Source organism: Meriones unguiculatus, chromosome 10 (assembly GCF_030254825.1).
Source record: "Meriones unguiculatus strain TT.TT164.6M chromosome 10, Bangor_MerUng_6.1, whole genome shotgun sequence".
Taxonomy (NCBI): domain Eukaryota; kingdom Metazoa; phylum Chordata; class Mammalia; order Rodentia; family Muridae; genus Meriones; species Meriones unguiculatus.
The window spans coordinates 9,018,520-9,038,308 of record NC_083358.1 but is presented as its reverse complement, the minus strand read 5'-3'; the positions used below and the strand labels follow the sequence as shown (position 1 = coordinate 9,038,308).

Here is a 19,789-nt window from a genome sequence, read left to right as displayed (position 1 = left end):
GCATATTTGTTATTGAAGGTCAAGGTGGAGTGTGAGAGTCGAGTCAGCCTCTGCATAAATGATACCTCCTTACTCTATCCCCATGCCTTGAAGGGAGAGACAGACCCCTCCACACACACACACACACCCAATTCACAGACATTCAATCTCATGACCAGGCTCCCTCCTAATGCTCCCCCTGGCTAACACCTGAACAGGGGGCCATGTCCAGCCCGTTGCACTGTCAGGACTTCATGAACAAGTATGTAAACTGCTTGTGATCGTAACAGCTACTTCCAATCTGTTATCAGTTTGGTATTGCGGCCACCACAGCACATGAGCATACATTTTGTGGCTAAGGGTGAGTGTGAATTGCTTGTTAGAAGTCCAACAAGAGCCTCACTGAGGGAAACCAAAGGTGTGATCAGGACTGGCAAATCCTGGGGGCTCCAATGGAGATTCCGTCTCCTCTCACCCGCCCCCTGTGGCCCGAGCCTCATGGCCCCTTCCAATATCTTCAAAGCATATGCGAGAGCTCTGTTGCCGCTCCTTGATGTCCGTCATCCCATCCACCACACTCTGCCACACTGGGACAGGACAGCGTCATTGTGTGGGACTGACCTGGGTGCGGCCATATGTCCAGTAAGGCTGTAGAGCCCCGAGTCAGGGTGACGATTGAAACACTCCTCCACGGTGAAGGTCCAGCACCTTCACCCCGTGTGCCTCAGCCCTAACTCTTCTTCTGTCACCCTCTAGCAGAATGGTCCCTGAAACCAAAAGGCTCTGACATTGTCACAGACAGCCAAGTTCAGGCCTCACAGCAAGTGCATTGGCAGCTATGAGAGTGGAGCCCTGGTCTGCCTGCTCTACCTGTAGAGCAGAATAACTAAAATGGGGTGATCTTGTGCTCTGGACCCAGGCCTTAAGGTCTCTCTTTCACTCTACCCCCAGGGATGCTGGATAAGTTATGGGTTATAATCTGGAAACCTTAGTTGGCGACTAAGGCTTGAGTCAGGGGTTACCATTTATTAACTTTTCAGTCCGGGGTTGCACCTGAGTTTGTGTTTGCTTGTGTCCTATTCTCTATTTGTTTCTTTGCCTGCTTAAGAACGGCCTTTAGCCCAAGCTGGCTTTGTACTTATTAGGTAGCCAGTGACCTTTGCTGTAGTTTCGTTTCTGTTGCTATGATATATATATATATCACATAAAATAGCAAGTCAGAGGAGGAAAGGGGTTTGTTTGGCTTATAATTCCAAGTTACAGTCTGTGATTTCGAGGAAGTCAAGGCAGGGACTTAAAACGTCGCATCCTCAGTCAAGAGAGAATGTGCTTACTTTCTCTCAGCCTGCCTGCTTCACCGTACACAGTCCAGGCCCCAGCCCCAAAACTCAAGCTTCCCATGTTCAGGCTGGAGTGTTCTCACCTCAGTTAACAATCAAGACAATGTCCCACAGGCTAATCTGATCTATAATTCCAAATTAAGAATCTCTTCCCAGTCGATTCTAGATGGGGTCACACGGACATGAAATTGTGATCCTCCTGCTTCTACAGAGCCTCGGGAGTACGTGCACCAACATGCCTGGTCTTATGGTGTGCTGGGGATGGAACCCAGGGCTTCGTGAAAGCTAACCAGGCCCCTACCACCTGAGTCACATCCCCAGGCCTTATATTCTTTTTCCTAAAGACCCCTGAAATGGCACAAGACCTAAACCATGAAGCCCAGATCTGTCCCTAGCTGCTCACAGCTGCTCATGCAATGTGAAAGGGGCCGCGTGCAAAGTAGACACCCATCAGGGTATGTGCCTTTCTAATGCCCTTCTGTCTGCTCGCCAGCCCCTGGACTATGAGATCTCTGCCTTCCACACCCTGCTGATCAAAGTGGAAAACGAGGACCCACTGGTGCCTGACGTCTCCTATGGCCCCAGCTCCACCGCAACTGTCCACATCACAGTCCTGGATGTCAACGAGGGTCCGGTCTTCTACCCGGACCCCATGATGGTGACCAAGTGGGAGAATATCTCTGTGGGCAGTGTGCTGCTGACAGTGAATGCAACAGACCCGGACTCCCTGCAGCATCAGACCATCAGGTGGGTGAGCAGCTTCCACGGACGGAAGCATGCAGGAAATCACTTCCTCTTTGGCTGCCAAAGCTGGTTGATTTGGTTGAGGTTTGCTGGTTGCTGGTTGCCTGTTGCAAGATGCTGTCAAGCTAACCACACTGTCCATCTAGATGTGCAGGAGGAAAAAGACGTTTGTACTTGATACAGCTACAGGCTCTCAGTAAGAGGACAGTATCTGTCTCCCTGATTCCAAGTCGGGAAAGGACTGGCTTCCGGTCTATGTTCCCAAATGACCTAGCCTAATCTGGAGGGTCATAAAGAAGAGCCATGCTGTGTGGGCTTCTGCATCTCTTGACGACCCAGCTTTCTGAACAAGGTGTTGGTTGGTTCCATTTGCAGATGGAGATATTGTGAGGTCAGGGATGGGAAGGCTGCTCAGTAAGAACTGTTGTGTTCCTGGCACCCATATAGCAGTTGTGGCAGAGCGCACCTGGAATCTCAGCACTGGGGAGGCAGAGACAGGAAGATCCCTGGAGCTTACTGTCTAGCCAGTCTAGCTGAATTGGTGAGTCCCAGGTTCCATTAGAAACCCTGTATGGAAACATAAGGTAGAGGCCAGGTATCCTAGTGTGCTTTCTATCACCATAACCAAATAATAATAAACACCCACGCCATAACCAAAAGCAGTTTGGAGAGGGATAGCTTACATGATCCAGTCATGTTTAATCACTGTGGGAAGTCAGAGCAGGGACTCAAGCTGTGGCAGAAGCGGGAACCACGGAGGAGTGCTGCTTACTGGCTTGCTCTGCATGGCTTCCTCTACTGCTTTCTTATACGGCCCAGGGCTGCCTGCCCACAGTTGGGTGGGCTCTCAACCATCAATCATTAACCAAGAAATGCCCCCACGGACATGCTTACAGGCCAATCTGATGGGGGTGGCTCTTCCACTGAGGTTTGCACTTTCCAGGAGACTTAAGTTTTTGTCATATTGTCAAAAAACAATCAGTGCACTTGGAGTGGTGGCTCACACCTCTAATCCCAGCACTACAGATTGGCTGTTCCCCTAACTTCTGAGTTCACATCAGCTCTGGCCATCAGAGGCAAAGAGCAGAATACGCTTGTCCCTTAGAAATGCATCTGTGGGTTGTAGTCTAATGATTAATAGTGGGGGAGCAGCAATTTCTGCCTTCATTTCTTAATATTTTTTTTTGTTTTAACTGAAATATAATTTCTCATTTACCCCTTTCCTTTCTTTCTCTCTACTTCTCATGCACCACCACCCACTGCCTCCCAAATTCCTGGCCACTTTTTCTTTGTTATCGCTATGCCTATATAAGCATAGGATTATAAATACAACCCACTCATCCACTTAGTGTTGCTGATATGTACATGACTTTAGGGCTGACCACTTGGATAACCAGTTAAGGGGCCCATCCCTAGGGAAAGTTTTTCTCCTTCCCTCAGCATTCCTTACTGGCTCATAGTTCTTTGTCGGGGGGCTGGGGGCACCTCTTGAGACTTTTCCCTTTTGTGTTAGCATGTCTGCTGGTGCTGTCATTGTACAGGTCTTGTTTAGGCAGCCATATTGTTTGAAGGTATGCCTTCAACAGGGCACAGAGGTGCCCTGACTCATCACCCAATCAATGGTGCCATTTCCCTGTTGTTTCTATTAGGCACACTCTCACAACAGACACCCCGTTCCTCTGGCTCATAGAATCTTTCTGCCCTCTCTTTCCCGATGTTCCTTAAGCCCTCCGTCCAGGATCTGTATTGTAGATATGTTCCCTGGGGCTGGGTTTTTGACCATTTGTGATTTTCTGTGAGGGTCTCCATCTGCTGCAAACCTGTAGCTTAGCTACCAGGCAGCTGTGCAGGCAAAGCTGTCTTTAGGGCGGCCTACCATCATTGTGTGTTTCTACAAGAGGAGGCAGAGGCAGGAGATTCCTGCCTCTTTGATGAGGAGCTGGAGCCATGCTTATCTGTGGGTATAAGGATAAATATTAGAACACATTTAGGAATCATGGTGGTCAAACAAACTTGCACTGATAGGTTCTCCTCTGAGATCCAGGACCTTCCTATCTCCAAGATGTTGGCTATGTTTCAAGTGCCAGGCGTCACCTCCCTCCTGCTGAGTGGGCCTTATGTCCAATCAGCCAGCTGTTGGTTACTGCCAAGATAGAAGTGCTACTACTGCCCCCTTAGGAATAGCTTGCCATGTTGGCCATTGCTGCAGTGCACAGGGCGTCACAGCTGGACAGGACTACTGGTTGTTTCCCCCTTTGTCAACTTTTTGTAGTACCATCTGGTGCTATGAAAGTGAATGATCCTGGCAGGGGGAGACTTGAGGTCAGATGCAGCTCAAATCTCCCTGGTCCCACATATTTCTTAAGCTCTGCTCCATGATCCAGTAGAAGGTCTTTCCGTAATGAGATCTCATTAAATGGCTGGCATCCCGTGCCAGCAGCTACAGGGTGCCCTCGCTGCAACATTGTCACACAGTGAACAAATCACTGCACGGGCCCAAATAAGCAGTTTGTCTCTGCAAAGAAGGTTTCAAACATCTCCTTCCAAAATTCCAACCCCTGCTCATACAAGGCACAGACGATCAAGACTTAGACATACTTGTAATAAGTGGGTCTTTTATTATTATTCTGATTATTAATTTGAAAAAACACCTGAGCCCCTAGCCTTGTCTCTCACAGAGCGAGCTGGAAGGGAAAAAGCAGAGGCTGTTTCCCATCCCCAAAGTGGGCTTCTTTTCACTTCTAGACTTTCTAAATTGCCAGATGAACTGGAGGACAATGCAAAATCCTAGCAACTCCTCTGACAGTGAGAATGGCAAATCACTTTTCTTCGCCTGTCTTCTCTCTTCCCCTGCCCCCTGCTGGGGATCCAGCAGAGGAAAAGACAATTTAACCATCGAAGAGAGAATTCCTTAAGGACTTGGATGGGAAACCTGTAGCTTTAGCCACCAGGCAGCTGTGCAGGTGAGGCTGTCTTTAGGGCCGCTTACCATCATTTTGTGTTTCTACAGTAGGAGGCAGAGGCAGGAGATTCCTGTGGGGGATAAAATGAGCTGCAGTTAGAGCTAGCATTGCTAAGCCTGAGCTCTGCCTTGCTGTCTCAGTTTTGGTGCTGCTGTGGATCAAAGAGTTAATGGGCTGGACAGTGACTCGGTGGGGTTCCTGGAACAAAAGCCACAGAGTCCACATCAAGGGAGGGTAAGAGAGTGGGAGGGAGGGTCCCTCCGGGTTCTCTAGTTCAAACAGCTCTGGGCTGACTTAAGCAAAGGGTTAACTTGCTGAGAGTGTCTGTGGGTGCTTACAGGATGGAGGAGCAGGGGGAGGAGCAGCTAAGGGCTGCACAGGCAACAGAGCACCCCTAAAGCTCCAGGTGGCAGGAGCAGGGGGTCTGGCATGTGAGAGCTTCAAAGGGAAGTCACAGCATCTCCAGCCACATCCCCTCCCCGTGTCACTGCTATTAGGTCACTGTGCTTGAGCAGAGGATGAGCCTCCGGCAAAGGGCACAGCTGGAGGGGCAGCGAATGTGCGACCACCTGTCGTGGTGGGCCAGGAAGGAGGGCAGGAGAACACGGTGCCTAAGCACTGAGGGAAGCCAAAGGAAACATCCCGCCTTGCACACTGAATGAAGGGCAGGATGAGGCACACAGAGAAAGCTGCTTGGTGACGGCTAAGACACTGACGTGCACCGAGGCAAACATCAGAGCCTGGGAAGCATGATCCAGGCTGCAGAACTAGAGGCCGTGGGTTCCCCATTGTGCCCATGGCAATGTTAGGATAACCCACTATGGAGCTAGGGTCTGCTAAGTGTTTCTATGCCAGGGGCTAGGAAAGCAGGGATGTGTAATTCCAGCAGGTCTGACCACCGCTCTGTGACCATAGGTCACCAGTGACCTAGACCTAGCCCAGGCTCACCCATGCCAAACAATGCATGAATTGGCCCAGCTGATTGAAAGGTGGGAACCTGGTTCCCAGTGGTATGAGACCGGGGTACTGTGGCCAGATTGCTTTACACACACACACACACACACACACACACACACACACACAGTGCTATCCTCACTGGCTAGTCCATGTTTGTACATCTCCAAAGGAATCAGGTCAGCCCAGGACCAGTCCCCTATCTGCCTGCAGAAAGAACTACACCCTCCCAAGAGGCAGTGCAGCCAGTCCCAAGAGGGGCTCACTAAGCCATCTGGGGCATGTGACCCTAAGAGCAAGGGAAAGACCAGTGCTGATGGGATAATCTTACTGTCTAGTCCCACAGTGGACACAGCCTCCCCTGGTGCCACTTAGAGAGGGCTGGAGCCCTTCATAGGAGACAGAAGTGAGTGCTGGGTTTTCAGGAGACAAAGATAGCCCCTATTAGAAACCTCAGAAACCCTCAGACAACACTGCTGCCCTACTTCTCTGTGGCTGGTCACTTAAGAGGGCCAGCATCTGCCCACAGGCCTGTCTGAGGGATGCTGGACTGGCTGAGGAAGGCTGAAATTGCTGAGGGATGCTGGGCTGGCTGAGGGAATCTGGACTGGTTGAGTGATGATGAACTTGATGATAGATGCTAGGCTGGTCCCTTTCCCCACTGGGAATCGGAATTGCCCGTCAAGTATCCCTTTCTCAGCTTAACAGGCTGGACCTTCCCTCTTCTTCCATCAGGCCACTCCTCCCCCTTTCTCTCCCCCCCCCTTGCTGTCCTCCTCCTGGCTGTGCCTTACCCTCCATTCCCTCCTTCTGCTGGCTCTGAGCTCATGAAATGTTACTGGCAAGTGGACCTGATGCCCTGGGGAGGAAAGTCCCTTTAGTGATGGGGAGTTTGATACAGTGCATTGGAAAGCACCCACCAGGGAGGCTGTGTGTGCAGGGGTGAGCAAGGCTGAGGGCAGGGGCCAGGCAGGGAGAGTTTTCCCGCTGCTCTTCACTGGGCTGCTCAGAGTTCTCAGGCTGATGATGACTTTGCACGTGGTCTCTGGTCTCATTACTGCTGCAGCTCAAATAATTCTTTAGGGAACAGGATTAGAAGAGGGGCAGTTTCACTCTGGGAGCTATTATGTTATCACAAGATCTCTGAACTTAGCTGACTAACATACCACAACAACAAATGATGCTGACCCAGCCCTATGCCCCTAGCTGCCTGCACACACAGCTGTGCCAGCCACAGGCCCCAGCGGTCCTGCACAGAACTGTGTCTCCCTCTTAGCACTGGCCGTGCTGACATGTCTCTGTCCCTGTGCCTCTCTGTCCATCCCTCCCTGCTTCTGAGGCCTTTGCTCTGTCCAACTCTCTGGGATTTCTACACCTATCTCTGTCCTGCTCTGCTCTTCTCTCCCCACACCACCTGTCTCTCTTTGGCCCCCCACCTGTCTCTCCTAGTCTTTGCCTGTCCCCCACCTTGTGAGTGATCACACATGTACAGATATGTGTATTCATATGTGGGAGGCCAGGGGGCAGCCTTGGGAGCTGTCCACCCTGTCTTTCACTGGCCCAGAGATCACCCTGGCTAGACTGGCTCACCAAGAAGCCCCAGAGTTCCACCGGCCTCTGCTTCCCCAGTGCTGGGATTGCACCATCATGCCTGGCTTTTATTATGTGTGTTTTGGGGCTCAAACTCATGCCCCCATGTTCTGATGGCAAACCCTTTCCCAACCCCAGCCTTAGTCTTTCTTCTCCTCTCCCTACCATGCCCTCTTTGCCTCTTCCTCTTCTTCTTCCTTCCTCCTCTGCAAGATGAGAGTGGGGCATCTGCCAGCAATATTGTAGTGACCCTCCTGTTCCCCCCATCTTCCTCCCTCATTCTGTTTCTCTATCTCCTTTCCTCATCTCCATCTAGTCCAAGACTCTCCAGGCTGTGCTGAGCTCCAATAAGCACCTCTATCCATCTCAACTCCAGTCATGTGTGACCCCCAAGCTAGCAACAAATATCCATGCTCTCCCCAGCAGGCATCCTGAGGGCATCTTCAGGGCATCACTTGGATCCAGCCTGCCCTTGATGGTCACCCCAGTCTCTTCCAGAAGGGATCTCCCACTGCCCCCACATACATGGGAACTTCTGACCAATGCCTGATAGAGTCCCCTCATCCATATTGCCCTGTGTGATGGAATACACATCTGGGCTTGGCATCCTACAAGGGGGTGTCCAGAAGCCCAGACCCTTGATCTCTACCAAGCCTGAAGCCCTGAAGGCAGGAGGTGTCCGGGCAGCAGGTTGTAAATTCTCCAGAAGGCTTTCATTATGCAGCCCAATTTACAAGTCCATCATCAGTGTGCTTTGCCCCAAATTGAAACAGACAGCAGCCTCTGAGTGGCGGTGAGTCCCTCTGTCTGGTGACTGTGTTGAGACAGCTCACGGAGGAAACTTTTGACATGAGAGAAAGAAAATATCTGTAATCATCCCGTCCATGTAAATCCTCTTTAACAACTTCAGTGCAGATCCAGAGGGATTGGGGAGAGGCATGGAAAGACTCCTCTTATTAATTACCCTAAGTAGCTGATGTCACCATCCTTCGGTGTCCTGCTACTTATGCTTTCGATATGGCAAACAGCCATCCATGTGCAGAAACAGCCATCATTTATTCATTGCTGAATAGCACCCCATTACCCATTGCCAGTACCTGCTGTTTCAGCAGGAAATACGTTTGGAATATAACAGGAAGACTCCAATTGAGGAGGCTCTGAAAAGATAGATTTTATTTTCCTCATGTAAGGCAAGATGGGGCAGGTGAGGCAGCCCCCAGAATATGGGCATGAGCCCGGATCCTTCCACTTCTGATACTGCTACATTGGCCCCCTCTTCCTCCTGAACTGTTGTGGCTGCCAGCACGCCAGCCTTCATATCTGTATTTCAGACATCAGGATGGGGAAAAGGAAATAAGAAGGGGCATTTTATGATTTTTGCCAGTGTGTACCTGTCTGTGTGTGTCTGAAGGTTTGTGTCTGTGTGAGTGTGTGATGCATATTTCTACTTGTGGGTGAGTTCTGTGTGTGTGTGTGTGTGTGTGTGTGTGTGTGTGTGTGTGTGTGCATGTGGAGGACTGAGTTTTACTACAGGAGCCATACCAGATTGATCCTCCACCATTCATGGAGCAGGTCCTCCCAGTTAAACCCAGAGCTCACTATACAACCAGTCTCCGGAGAGCCCTTGTCTCCACGTCCCCCACGCAGGGCGGCCACCAGGCTGCCTCACATCTCACCTAGCATTGACATGGGTTCTGGCACATGAACTCGAGGCCTCGTTACTTCAGAGACTTGCTTTAACCACTGAGACATTTATCCCCCCTCTCCGGCCCTCTGGGGTTTTTGTTGTTGTTTTTTACTACATTTATTTTGTGTACATTTGGTGTTTGGCATACATATATGTCTGTGTGAGGGAGTCAGAGCCACGAGAATTTGAGTCACAGACCAGAGAGTTGTGAGATACCATGTGGGTGCTGGGAATTGAACCAGGTTCCTATGGAAGCGCTGCCAATGCTCTTAATCCTGAGCCATCTCTTCAGCTCACACACACACACACACACACACACACACTTCCTGGTTTTTAAGGTGATTTCCTTGATTTTTCTTCAAGCCTTGTTGCCCAGAGGTGCTCATGTGACCATTCCTACCGAGTGTTCGGCTCTTACAACTGAGATCTTTCTTACAGAAGAGTAGACATCGAGAGGGGACTGATGGTTTCTGCCATGTGGATCAACTCTCAATTTAGCAGAAATCTCCACTGTAGATTTTTAATGAAAAAAAAATCTCATGTCTTAGCTTTCAATCATAGTAGCAAAAAGCCTGAGATAATCCACTTAAAAAGAGACTCACATCTTAAAAGAGAGAGAGATTCACACACATGAGGTACTGAATTCAAATACCAGCACCACAAAAACACAAAATCAGAAAGAGGAAGACTTGCGTAGGCCCACAGTTACAAAAGTCCCATCTGCAGTCCATCACCCGCATTCCATCTTCCACATTCCATTATCCAAATCCCATCACCCGAATCCCATCTTCCATATTCCATCTTCCACATTCTATCACCCACATTCATTCCATCATCAGCATTCCATCTTCCATATTCCATCACCCACAATCCATCGTTCTTATCCTCTGAGGGCTGTGAGAGGTTGCACATCATTGTGAGGAGAGTGTAATACCAACATCTTCTCACTCTACAGAGATCAGGAAGCAATGAGAGAAGAAGGTGGGCCTGGAGTGCCTTCAAGGGCATGTCTCCAATGACCTAACTTCCTCCTACTAATGCCCACCCACTGAGGTTCCACCATTAGAAGACCAATCTTTAGACACACAAGTCTTTATCCAAACCATAGAATCCAGTGACATTAGAGATTGTGGAGTTTTAATTAACACAATAACAGAAAATACAAGGAAGGGTTGGGGAACACTCTCAGTTTGTAGCATACTTGCCTAGCATGCACAAGGTCCTGGGTCCCTTCCCCACCAGCATGCCATAAACTGGATGTGCTCTAATCTCTCAGCACTTGGAAGATAGACTCAGGAAGATTAGGAGTTCAAGCTCATCATCAGCTACATAGCAAGTTCAAGGCCAGCCTGGGCTACATGAGTAAGGATTGACATTATGACTTATTGATCCACTGAATCAGTGCTGTTTATTTTCAACTTGCTCTAAGCTGACACAGCCATTACCTGCTGGACATTCACTCATGAGGGACAGTGTGTGTTTGAACCTTCCAGAAGTGTGTGGTCATAAGAAAAAGAATGTTGGTGATGTGTGACAATGCTGGGAGAAGGAGGAAGAAAGAAATAACAAAATAAAACATCTGAAATTAAATGCCCAGTGTTCCTATCTTGGGACAGCTCCTGTGAACTAAGCAATATTTTCAGAAACATCCTTAAGTTTGCAGGTATGCCTCTTTCCTTGCAAAAAAAAAAAAATGCCTGAGCAGATACCAGGGAGGTGGAGGCGACTGGCAGTGAAATGCTTTCTTTACCAAATAGTTTTAAAGGGAAAAAAAAATGTTTAACTTGTTTTAAATTTTTCACAGAAAAATCCACATGCAATATGGTTATACTGGGGTGTACATTTTATAAATTGAGGTGAAGACTTTAGGATGAAAAGCTTCTGAGGACCTCAAAAGTCTATACGTAGGCCAGGCATGGCATATGCCAAGAGCCCAATTAACAGGCATAGAAGAGACGATGGAGGCTGGGTTGCAGCGTCTGAGTGCCAGCACATGAATGCATAAGCAGACATGATTACCTTGCTCTAATTTTTGAAGTTATTTTACTGCTTGGGTGCAAATGTATGACAGTGCTTGTGTAGAGGCCTCCATAGACCCTCTCCTTCAGCTGTGCGGGTACCACGGAGCAAGTTCAGGACCATTTCTTGGCAAATGCCCTTACCCTCTGACCCTCCCACCTTGCTGACACAGAAAGGTAGCCTAGGCTGATCTCAAACTCATTATCCCCCTGCCTCCTCAGTATCCTCTTCCTCCATATCCTATCAGTGTCCCCACACATTGGCTGATGGCCACCAACTGTGGAAGTGTCTCCAATGGCCCTGCTTTAATCTGATGCCAGGCAGGGTGGCCAACACAAGGGGGGCACTGCAGCAGGACACTTGGGCCCTCAGTGGTTACACTGTGGTTCCCTCCTGCCAGCCCTCCTTCTGACAACTTGATCTGAATTGAATCTGCTCTCTGAGTCCAGCCTCTGAATCAGTGATACCTGCTCTGTCCTGGGTGGGGATGGGGGATGTGGGGGGGGTCTGTCTTTTTATTACATTGTTCCCTGAACTTGGGACTTTTCATCTGTGTGGCATTCAAAATGGTTAAGAATGCAACAGAAAAATGAAAATATAGCACCAGAAGATTTGTTTAAGTGGCCAATTTCATCTTTCTCTTGTCTTCTTGGGCTCCTCAAGCCTTTTCTTCAGCATGCTGTTTAATCTATTTGGGGCCTTTTTTAAACTTTGGGCAAAGTGCAGGGAATCTTATGAAAGAAGTGGGGGATAGTAAAACCTGGAGAGGATAGGAGCTCCACAAGGACAGCAACAGATCCAAAAATTCTGGGCACAGGGTTCTTTTCTGAAACTGATACTCCAGCCAAGGACCACTCATGAAAATGGCCTGGAACCCCTGCATGGAGGTAGCCTATGGCAGTTCAGTGTCCAAGTGGCCTCCATAGTAATGGGGACAGGGACTATCTCTGACATGAACTGATTGGCCTGCTCTTTGATCACTTCCCCCCAAGGGGGGAGCAGCCTTACCAGGCCACAGAAGAAGACAATGCAGCTACTCCTGATGAGACCTGATAGACTAGGATCAGATGGAAGGGAAGAAGGACCTCCCTTATCAGTGGACTGGGAGAGGGACAGGGGTGGGGAAAAGGGAGGGTGGGATTGGGAAGGGAGGAGGGAGGGAGGTACAGGGGAGATGCAAAATGAATAAACTGTGATTAATAAAAATAAAAATAATTAAAAAAAAGAAAACTGCACATATGTGTGTTCCCCCCAAAAAAGGAGTGGTGGCAAATTGGGCAAAAATGCCATTGGCTAACTGTGGGACTTTTATTCTGAAATTGCTAAGACCTTTGGAAGCAGAAGGTGAAAAAGAGAAAAGAAAGAAGTTTCAATTGGCTTAAAAATGAGAGTCCTGTCACCTCTGGGATTCTGAGGCACACAAGTGCCTCAAGATACATAAGCAGTAAGAGTTCCACGGGAGGGAAGGAGGGAGGGCACAAATGTCCTAACCAGGCTTCAAACTCAGATTTAAGGGTTTAATTTGGGGTGCCACCCACCTTCTAAATTTTAATCAAATGTTAAAGGCTAGCTTATAACCTGTCTACCCGGGGAAATTAAGAGAAGTCTCTCCATCTACAAAGACCTATTAATACTTCATTCTAATTACATATGGTTACTGACCTCAATAATAAGATTTGGGGTGAGGTAGTTTTGTTGTTGTTTTTTTAATGAGACTAGATATTTCTTTCTGTAGTCAACCAACACAGCGCTTGAAATATAAATGAGTTGTTTATGGGAGTCCTTTGTAATTTTTAATTAAGGCAATGTTCTTCAGTTGGAGGTTTATGGTGGTGATACATTTTATCGCCAAATTGCTGTGGAATTCTTAATTATTTATGTAAATGTATTAGTAGAGCCAGCCCTTGTTTTGAGTGGTCAGATTTTTTCGTTATGAAAATGTCTGTAGGATAAAAAGTCTAATAAATTACACAAGTGGACCTTTTCAAAGGTCTGACATCTCCGGTTACTGAGAATAGAACCCTAGGTTTTGTCATAACCCAGAGACAAAATGTCCTCGGATTCCTTGGGTGGTAGGCGCAGGGTTTGGTCATCTGAAAGTCTTGGGTAAACAGTTGTAATATTATTTTGCAAATCAGCTTCGTAACATCTGCTTACACGTGTTGTTACGCATTTGCCACGGGGCAGACACTCATTGTTGAAAATAGGGTTTCAAATTGGCTGTATTTGAATGTAATTATCATTTGCCTTCTTGGCAGCCTCAGAAATTAATTCTCAGAACCAATCTAGAAAAATATTGACAAATGTTAATATTGCTTCTTGCCCAATATTTATTTTCTAGGTCATCCAATTTGTTTAGCTCTGGGGATTGTTTGTTTGGAGCAGGGTGTTATTTGGGGAGGGCAGGTCTTAGGTAGCCCAGGCTGGCCTCACACTTTGTCTGTAGCTGAGGATGACTTTGAACTCCTGACCTCATGACTGTTTCTCCCAACTGCTGGGATTAGAGTATGCACAACCATGCCTAGCAATGCTTAGCTTTTAATACTTTGTAATAAAGGCATTTGAAGTAGGTGCGGGTCGCTGGTCATATAGCACATAGGGGAGGCCACCTGACACACAGTGATACCAGCCAACCCTGGACACACCGTACAGTCTCACCAGAGGCAGATGGCAGCAGCAGCCCTCAAACAGTTATCACACAGTGGACAACAGGTCCCGGGACTAACACAGGAAGTGCAGCTGAGCCTTGGCATGCCGCCGGCCTCCCTGGCTTCTCTGGGACTTGTGGATTGAAGTGATGAGACTCTAAACTGAGGTCCTACCACTGTAGCTAAGCTGGGGTCCCTGTGGGTTCCAAAAGCATGGCCAGGAATTATACTGTAACATCATACCTTGTGTTGCCGTCTGGAACTACTGCTGACCCCTTTGTGAAGGCTTGCACGTGGTAGAGAAGGCCTCTGTGTTTGGGCCAATGTCTTTGTTCATTCATTCATCATCCATCCATCCATCCATCCAAAAATGCATAACGAATACTTACAGCACTTTGGGGACATAGCAATGAAGAGAGCAGTTAGTAATATCCACTGTCATTTGGGGGGTGGGGATCTGGAACCTGACCCTATCTCCTTACATTTCCCAGGCACAAAATGCCGCTGAGCTACAAGCTGCACTCCCAGCTTGGTTCTGTATCCACTGTGCTGGAGGGGCTGCCAGGGGCCTAACCCTGGTATAGACCTCCTGCACGCTGTCCTACTGCCCTGTTACCAAACTACGTCACCAGCCCTTGTTTGGAGGGACAGGATCATGCCTCATGCTAAGCAAGAAGTGTTTTTAATTGACATATAATAATTGTGCCTTTGGGGGACAAGGGGAGCAGTGAAGGCACGAGCCACCAAGCCTGACCACCTGAGTTACATCCTCAGGACCCACATGGTGGAAGGAAAGAACCGGCTCCCAGAAGTTCCTCCATGTGTCCACTATGACACATTCACACACACACACACACACACACACACACACACACACACACACACTAAATAAATATAATTTTAAAACATCACAAAATATACTTCAACATCATTTCCTTCTCTTTTCTCTACTGCTACCCTCCTACCTACATGTTACATGGAATCAGCGTCCTCTTCTGGCTTCTCTGGGCACTGCATGCATGCCGTGCACATACCTACGCTCAGGCGCACACACGTACACATAAAATAAAATAATGTTTTAAAAAGACATCTATCAAATGTATCAAAAGTAAAAATAACGTGGCATTTACAATAAGCAAAGCAGTGAAGTTTAAAGCAAAGCAGAGCGGCTGCTGCTGGGTTTCCTCCTGTGTCCAGCTGGGCCCTGGCTCTGCACAGCCACGCTGGTACCACTGGTATTCCTCTATCAGGAACACTGTGGGAAAGGCTCTGTGACCAGGTGGACCCAAGAACAAGGGCATAAATGAGCTCATCTGATATACAGGCTGGAGCAAAACATTCTGTGCCCATTCAGAACTGTTATCCAGAGAGCTAAGGCATGTGTGATCAACCTCTCTGTGACAGTCAGCTTTCTGACCCAGCACAAGAATCTGAGCTAAATTAAATTATAATGGAAAAGAGCAATTTTTTGACATGCAATTTTGCAAGTTTCCATCTGGGATCATGTGATTCTGTTGCTTTGGAAGCATGTTACAGAGAAACTGGCCAGCTCCTGGCCAGCTCCGTAGCAACAAAGAAAGGAAGGAGCCACAGCTTTCCACTCCCCTCATCTGGCATGTCCTTGAGCACCTGAAGACCTCCCACTAAACTCTGCCTCTGAAAGGTCCCTCTTCCTCCCAGTGATGTCATGGATGGGGACTGGGGCTTTGGAGCACAAGCTTTCAGAGGACAGTCTGGCTGCAAGACATAGCAGATGAATTAGAGACCCCTTCAGCTGTGGAAATCAGCCATGAGGCTTGTGGTAAAAAGAAGTCTCTGATAGAAAACACAGAGAGGCTACAAAATGTTTTAAACAGGTAGTGAGGAAGTGGGAGCCGTGGATGACAGCAGAGCAAAACAGAAACGGTGATGTGAGAAGCAACTGAAGTGTCATCCCTAGAAATCCAGCTGGCACCTCCTTATCAGTGCAGTGCATACCTGTGTGAGGTGGGTGTGGTCATCTTGTTCCTTAGCTGACGATGAGTGGCACACTAACAGATACCCATGGTTGGGCAGTTTGGAGAGAAGGAATTGACACCCAGGTCTGATTTTGACAAAGAGCTCTGAAGCAGGGAAACATCGCTTTATTTTTCGAGAACAGATGTCATTCAAACACATCTGCACCTGGAAGGATGTCCTGGTTTTTACAGCACTGCCCCATCTCTTAAAAGGAATTTGGTCTCATCATGCTGAGTGAAGGCCACTGTTTGAATTGTCTGCATCATCTCTGCCCCCAAGCCCATCCATTCCTTTGTGTCTAGGCTCATTTTGAAGCCTGGGACGAGGAGAGAGCAGAGGAGTCAGTCAGGCAAGGACATGAGACCACAGCTCACATCTTTTTGCTTTTATTGATGATTTTTTTTCCATTAAATGATCCCACACAGCACTGTGTCCAGGAACAGAAATGATGCTGAGCCATCCAGAGAAAATGCATGTGATGCTCGGGCTTGCTCAGACACAGGGCGTGGTCCCACTGGCTGTGAGTTCAAAGCTGGTGGGTCAGGACTCTATGTAAATGGGTGGTCACAACTAAAACACTGTCACGTTCTGATCTGTATGTAGGCTTGAAAGAACCCAGCACTTTATTTTCCCCCAGGAACATGGGTTTATCTTTGCCTGATTCTGTTTTCTTGGTAACCGCATAGGATGTAACTATGGTGACCAACAAAAATTGCCTGTGTCTTCTCTGCCTGCCCTCCCTCCCTGGGCTATAATCCCTGGGTACTAGGCTAATTATGAACAACACCTGTGGAACATAGTAGGCTCTCAGTAAAATTTAATTTAATTAACAAGTGGCTTGCAAATGAGTGGTTTTCAAATAATTCTTACCCAGGCATTAGATGCACCAAATCCTACCCAGGAGATAATAATGAGACTTCACAAAGCATTAAAAGGGATTTCCATCCAGCCATCTCTGACTTTAATAAACAGTACAAATAAATGCTAATTAGACAGCAATGTTTAATTATTACTTGATGCCCTTCCCTGTTCTATACCTCCCCTTGGCTTTGAAAGGATGAGAGACAGTCCATCTCTTTCTGTCCTCTCTCCTGGTGTCCCTGGCCAGGCCCCCTCAGCTTTGCAGCTCCTCCCATGGTCACACTGGGAGGCTGACACTCCCTCTACTGGAGTGTCTTAGAGACAACTCAGCGGGTAAGAGCACTGGCAGCTCTTACAGAAGACCTGACTTTGGTTCCTAGCGCTGCATGGGAGCTCGTGGCAGCCTTCTGTTCTCCACTGTGTGATGCACAGACGGACGTGCAGCCAAGACACCTATACACATAAAGGGAAGTGCTTCTGTTGAATAGCCCTCCATAAGCTGTACCCACCCCTTCACCATCTTGTCGACCATTTCAACTGTTTGATAAAATACGCTGCTGAGGAAATAGTGAGAACTGGGAACGCAGACCCTTCCTCCTGGGAATCGGAGAAGAAACGGGTGAAAAGAAAAAAAAATATGGCTTACAAGCTTGACAGCTGTTCTTCAGACGCTGAAAGGTTCCTGAAAGAGAATCTGCAAAGCCTTGCACCCCTGCCAGCTACAGGGGCTGCTTCTGGGAATGCAGGGAGAGACAAGAGTTGGAAAAGAAGCATGCTTGCATTTCCTTTGTGTGTAACTTTTTCAAATTCTGTGGCCTCCCCTCTTTTTAGTCGCTTAAAATGTTTTTAATGAACAATTCATGCTCATTGTACAAAAACCAACAAACACAGAGCAGAACAGAGAAGCAAATTAAAATTCACCTTTAATCCTACCACCTAGGTATGGCCGCCGTTGTGTTTTTGTCTTGCTAGTTCCAGAGGTGAGAAGTGGAGGAACACGTTGTTTCTCCGTTCTATGTAATTAAAAAGACCGTGCTTGCGGCTTCCTGGGGAGCTCAGGTTTGTTTATGTTTTAAGAGCTACTAATTTTTGATTAACAAGAAGGAATGTAGCATTTAAGGGAAATGTAATTACACCCTCTCCCCCTTCTCAACAAAACAACATTATTCCCCCTACAAAGCGTAGAGTCGCGACTCTAAGGATGTATGGCTCCAAGTCGGAGAATTACAAGGGACATTTTTCATGTCACCACTGAGACAGTTGTGTGAGAATTCCAACAATGAGGTATCTGGGATGCAGGTTACAGATCCAGCTGAAGTCGGGCTGGATAATAACTCACTTTGTCATTACTTAACTCTGTGGTGGCTGCAGCTACTGAGCCAGAATATAAAATCTCAGTCCCTGGGAAGATGACTCTCTGTCAGGATAGTTAAGAATAAGAAAAGCAAGGGCACCAGGAGTGGGGGTGGGGTATGGTGAGTCTGGGGGAGGGGGAGGTGCCAGGGCAGCTGCACTTAGAGACCTGTGATGGATGTAGTGTCCCTTGCTCACTGCTCCTGTCTTTGTGTGTTGGGGAGGAGGCTCTGTTTGCTTGTTCCTGTGTGTTTGAATGTGCTTGTGGGCAAGGAGACCAGAGGTCAGTCGCAGGTGCCATTCTTCGGGACCAAGCCACCCTCTTTTTTTGAGACAGGGTCTCTCATTGGGACTTGAATCTCTCTGATTAGGCTAGGCCAGAGAGCCCCCAGGGATCCTCCTCTCTCTGGCTTCCCAGCACTGACTACAGGCACTCACCACCATGCCTGGCCTTTTACATGGTCACAGCTCCCCATGCTTGCAAGGCATGCGCTCTGCCAAGCTGAACTATTTCTTTTCTAAAACATGTGTTTTATTTTATGTTTGCATCCTGGGAAATTCAGGGCCTTGTTCATGCTCAGCAAGTGCTCTACCAACTGAGCTACACCTCCAGATCCTGCTCCACTTCCTGTGTAAATGACACACCAGTACATCTCCCTCATCAGTTTCTTTGTCTCCTGATTATCCACGGAATGCATCCCACATGACAGTCACAGACACCACATCTCACTAGAGCCATGCTACCCACACCGTGATAGAATGGGCCTTTGCCCTGCTGACAGCAGAAAGCATCTGTATATGAACTAAAACTAGAATGTCCCCGTCCCCATGTAGATTCATCTGCAGCCGGTAGCTCCTGCTAGGTCAGATTCTCCCCTTCTGCTTTGCTCCTAATACACCTGGCCAACCCCTTGGACATGTGTGTTTTCAGCACCACAACCAGCGCACACGCTTTCCCTGCATGTGTTTGCAGCACCATGGCCAGAACCAGCCACCCTAGCCTGAGAGTTTCAGCACCGTGGCCAGAGCCCTGTGCAAAGTGCATTTCCCAGCCCTGGTCAGGGCACAGCTCTCTCTCCTTCTCTGGGGTGCCCTTTTTTCTGCCTTTTCCCACAGTTGCTTGATCTGCTCCTCCTCCCATCCCTAATCACAACAATTCTTCCTGCACCGAGACAGCTCTTGTTGGCTCAATCACGTGTAAGCAAGCTGTCTCCAGCAGCCACCAGGGGTCGTGGCATTTGGGGAACTTAATCTCTCCAGACCTCATTCTCTCCAGATATAAAAGGAGATAACTCCTGGAGCTGTTGAGAGGATTAAACAGGGCTAATCTAGCAAAGCTCGTAGCACGGTGTCTGAAATTTAATAAGAGCCCAGGCCTTGTTCTCAGTTATTGTAATACTTGGCAGATCACCCCAGACATTGCTTGTCTTAAAAGCTTTCCCTCATTGCCCACTGGCAGCTTTGCATAGGGCCAGGCTGCCTCTGCTTGGAGCCTTCTATGAAAGGCTCCACCACACTGCCTTAATTGGTTGTGAGTAACCTTGGCTCCTGTGCAGTCCTAACAGAAACTTATTGTCTACTCCCATGGCAAACTAGTGCAATGAAGGGGAAGGGCAGCTTTGCCTCATAGTGCCATTCAGAGATCCATATTTC

At 48.1% G+C, this 19,789-nt stretch overlaps 1 protein-coding gene across 1 annotated transcript in view; it reads left to right on the top strand.

Annotated features, from left to right (window-relative positions):
- The window catches only part of Cdh13 (cadherin 13), a 969,722-nt gene that overhangs the window by 889,128 nt on the left and 60,805 nt on the right, over positions 1–19,789 (top strand). The window contains exon 10 of the mRNA XM_060391900.1: positions 1,813–2,066. Coding sequence (XP_060247883.1) covers positions 1,813–2,066 — 254 coding nt within the window. The remainder of the gene's footprint in view (positions 1–1,812; positions 2,067–19,789) is intronic.